At 39.6% G+C, this 4,137-nt stretch overlaps 1 protein-coding gene across 1 annotated transcript; it reads left to right on the top strand.

Annotated features, from left to right (window-relative positions):
• Positions 1-1,999: 1,999 nt before the first annotated feature.
• Positions 2,000-2,926, top strand: LOC146823282 (olfactory receptor 6F1-like). Its single transcript, XM_085606641.1, has one exon. It carries the CDS (start codon positions 2,000-2,002, stop codon positions 2,924-2,926), a length of 927 nt encoding a protein of 308 aa, XP_085462767.1.
• The last annotated feature ends 1,211 nt before the right edge of the window (positions 2,927-4,137 follow it).

Here is a 4,137-nt window from a genome sequence, read left to right as displayed (position 1 = left end):
GGAGGTTTCCACTCTTAGAGGCGACTGGAATTTCCTGCCTCTCTGTCCTGTCATTAGATCGTCTGGGATCACAATAAACTAGAGTCAAACTCTTTGTGAGTGTTTCAGGCAGAACATTTGTGATTTGCAAAACTGATTGGTGAGAGCTCCCCCCATTCATCAAATCAGAGATTGATCATCTTGCCATCAACTATGGCCAACTATGTTACTGTCTGGGAGCAATACACAAAGACCAACTGCCAGCTACACCTAGTCTTGTGACCCAGGATGCAGGCTGCAGCATCACCTGATTAGGACAAGAAAATTCTAGCTTTCTAAAAGTGGAATTTTTATAGTGAAAAACTAATTTAAGAGATTTTCAGTACCAGGACATACAAAACTTAAATGTACAAGTCCAACTTTTTAAATACACCGCACCGATAGGGTGACTAATATGTTTTACAAAGAGAGAATTGGTACTGGCAAGTGGTTTATCTTGCCAGGTCGAACCAGCAGTTTAAAACTGCACACACAGGCTGCAATGGCAGGCCTGAGACATGTAGGGCTACTTTAATGGGTGGCCCAATCAGTGCTGCAGGCCAACTTGCAAGCAGAATTTACTTTTCTGGCCCTCGATACATGTAGTAACACTTTACTACGAAGTAAATTAAATATGCCAATTGTGTGTAAGCCAATTTTACCAGGTTTAAAGGTGATAATACAAGCACTTCAGTGCTGGTTAGCAGTGGTAACGTGTTCAGAGTCCTAGAGACAGCAAAACCAAAATCAGCAAAAACAGGAGGCAGGAAGGCAAATATTTGGGGAAAAACCATACCAAGGATGCCAGGTCCAACAATAAGGATTTGGTATTTGGAAGGTACACCATTAACACTCCCTTTCCAAAAAACTATTCTTAATGGTTTCCTAAAACCATTTAATGATTCGAAAAACCTTTTCCGAATCATTAAATGTGGTTAATACATTTACAGAAGGGTCTTAGTGTTCACAAACCCTCTGATTTACCAAATCAGATGGTTGGCAAATGCTAAAACCCTTTGTACATGAGGGCACAAAGTAGGTAAAAATTGCAAAAGAGACTGAAATAATGATATTAAGCATTCAAATGCAACTGCTACTGTAATCTAGTTATTTAAGTACAACATGGCTTTGCAGACATGTACACTGCTCAGTACACTAGATTGGCTTATGTTGATATTGAATGACAAAAAGAAACCCAAAAGGATGACCTAGTAAATAGAAATAGTGATTAACTGGCATGTCAAACGTAAACACCGTGCAAAGATTATATGTACTATATACCTATGTCTCAGTGTCATTTTTGCCTGCTTGTTAGTTGTTCTGACTATTGAGCTTGTATTTGTTTTTGGTTTCCTTAAGCGAAGAGTGCTGCAGCTGTAAGGAACAGTGGCTACCAAATGATTTCCCGTGGACCCAGATCACATGACTGCAAGGACTAGAAGCTCCAGATCCTGAACGGTAAGAGGTGGCCCAGAACACAAGTGTGGTTTGTATTTGTAAGCAGAGGATGAACTACTTCTCGTCGGAATTATGGCAATCATGTGAATTTCACTGCTTGTAGTAATCTCCCAAAATCTGTGAAAGACTGTCAAATCCTGTAAGAAAGACGAAACTGCAAGCATTGATTTCAGTGCTCAATCACATATGCCATGTGTTGCCATTTTACACCAGGATCATCTTTATATGGTTAGGTTCAGCATCACATGTCCCACATAAAGATTGTTTCACCACCTTAATCCATGGATGGACAGCATAAATCAGGAATGACCACCATATGTAATTGATACCCACCACATGCAAGGATCAGCCATTAAAAGCCAAGAGATCCTTCATATATCAGGTAGCCAGATATGCCAGTAATCGCTACAATATCATGTGTAGGGGTCCATTGAAACAGGTGAAAGTTAGTAAAAATGCTTAGGATTCCACATGAACATTTCTGATGTCTGATTACTCTTTGCATTTCATGAAAAAGGAAGATATGGAGAACCGAAATATAACCAGCTTGGATCAATTCATACTCATTGGTTTTACTCTCAAGAGAGAATTTCAAATATTTCTCTTCACGATCATATCAATCATCTACATTCTAACAATCTCTATAAATTTCCTCATCATTGTTGTCATCAGGATAGAATCTTCCCTCCACAAGCCTATGTATTTGTTCATTGGAACATTTTCTTTTTTGGAAATCTGGTACCCTACAGCCACCGTGCCCAAGTTTCTTTCAGGACTCCTCACAGGGAGCAAATCAATATCCGTCAGTGGATGCATTGTTCAATATTATTTCCACTTCTCCTTGGGAGCTACAGAAAACTTCCTCTTGGTCACCATGGCTTTTGATCGCTATGTGGCTATCTGCAATCCACTGCATTACATGACCATCATCAACCATAGGTTGTGTGCTCAGCTTGCTTTTGGCTGCTGGGTTGTTGGTTTCTTGGCTCTGACGGTAACACTCACCCAGATCTCCCAACTACACTTCTGTGGTTCTAACGTGATCAACCATTATTATTGTGACTTTGCCCCATTGGTGACATTGTCCTGTTCTAAAACCTACACAGTCGAGTTGAATTTCTTTATCCTGGTTACTTCTGTATTATTAAGTTGCTTCTTGGTGATTATTGTATCTTATGTTTATATTATGTTGACTATCATAAGAATGTCTAGCAATATGGGTAGGAGGAAGGCCTTCTCCACCTGTGTCTCTCATCTCACCGTGATAACTATATTCTACGGGACTACAATATTCATGTTTGTGAAGCCAGCAGGAAGAAGTTCATTGCATATCAACAAAGTTGTTTCTGTTTTCCCTTCCATCGTGACACCGCTGCTAAACCCCATTATTTACACATTGAGAAACAAGGAGATAAAGGCCAGCCTGCGAAGAGTTCTACAGAGGATGTGAATGATAAAACCCGATATATCTCAATGTTTTACTCTGTATTTAAAAGCATGATGGATGTGTACAGATGAAGTTATTAGTCAAAGACTTCCTCAATTAATACATAAAGCGAATCAAATATCATAAACCATGCTGACTGAGATAAACCTGAAATGTTTTACGAGGTCGAGCAGTGATCTATTGTGTTCACCAATTCATTTTTGCTTTTCTTAAAAACCATTATTAACTTGAACAATGTCTGGAAAATTGTAGGGTCTTCTGCCAAATCCAGCCAATTTTACAGTGATCTAAGGTTATCATCATGTAGACCCTGATTATTATACAGGGTTTAAATTCTGACCCAGGCACAAGTTGGGGCTTATGAAGGGGTTGGAACTCTGTGTTGGGCGGTCACACCCTGCTGCTTTCTCCAAAATATTTGGGCAGGTAAGGCATAGTGAAGTGTATTGTGGAGAACGGATAGATAAAACGGCAAAGAATAGATACATTTTTACAATATGCCTATAAACACATGTTATACTTCATTTGCGGGTGCAAAACTCAGAAAAGGAGTTATTTACCACAGATTGTGAATACCTCACCTGAGGTACCAGACTACACCATTCCATCACTGTTAAGTACAGTGATGGAAATACACCTTTCCATCACTGTCATGACTAGAGCCTTTGCCATGATCACATATGAAATGGATAATTCCAGCCCCGCCTAGTAAACCTCTGTTTACATAGTAATATGAATTGAATATTAAACAGAATTTACCACCCCTGAGTATGATAAACTCCCCCCACCCCTCAATTTGTCAGGTACATAACTATTATGTACATCTTGCTGAAATATACCGAGGGAAAATAACAAAGGGCATATTTATGAGACTGTCACGCAGCGCAGCTAGCAAGTCACCGCATCGTGCCTGCACCACATCACATGGCACAACAGTGACGCAACCCCAGACATAAATATGCCCCAAGTATTCAACAGGATGTGCAGCATGTGGTATGGAAAGACCAAAATCTCCAGTTTATGCCCCTTTTTGGAGAGAATTATCCCACTCACCTAAATTCTGAACTCCATTGCATAGGATTTCACCCGGTGCAAAAATTATCTCGTTTTCCTTTGGGCACTTAATCAGGGTCCTCGTGTTCATTCAGGGGATGCATTTTAAAAAGAAAACTCATAAAAAGCGTTTAATCATTTAATAAATATACTGAAATTCT

Source organism: Triturus cristatus, chromosome 5_2 (genome assembly GCF_964204655.1).
Source record: "Triturus cristatus chromosome 5_2, aTriCri1.1, whole genome shotgun sequence".
NCBI lineage: Eukaryota > Metazoa > Chordata > Amphibia > Caudata > Salamandridae > Triturus > Triturus cristatus.
This window is presented reverse-complemented; position numbering and strand designations above follow the sequence as displayed.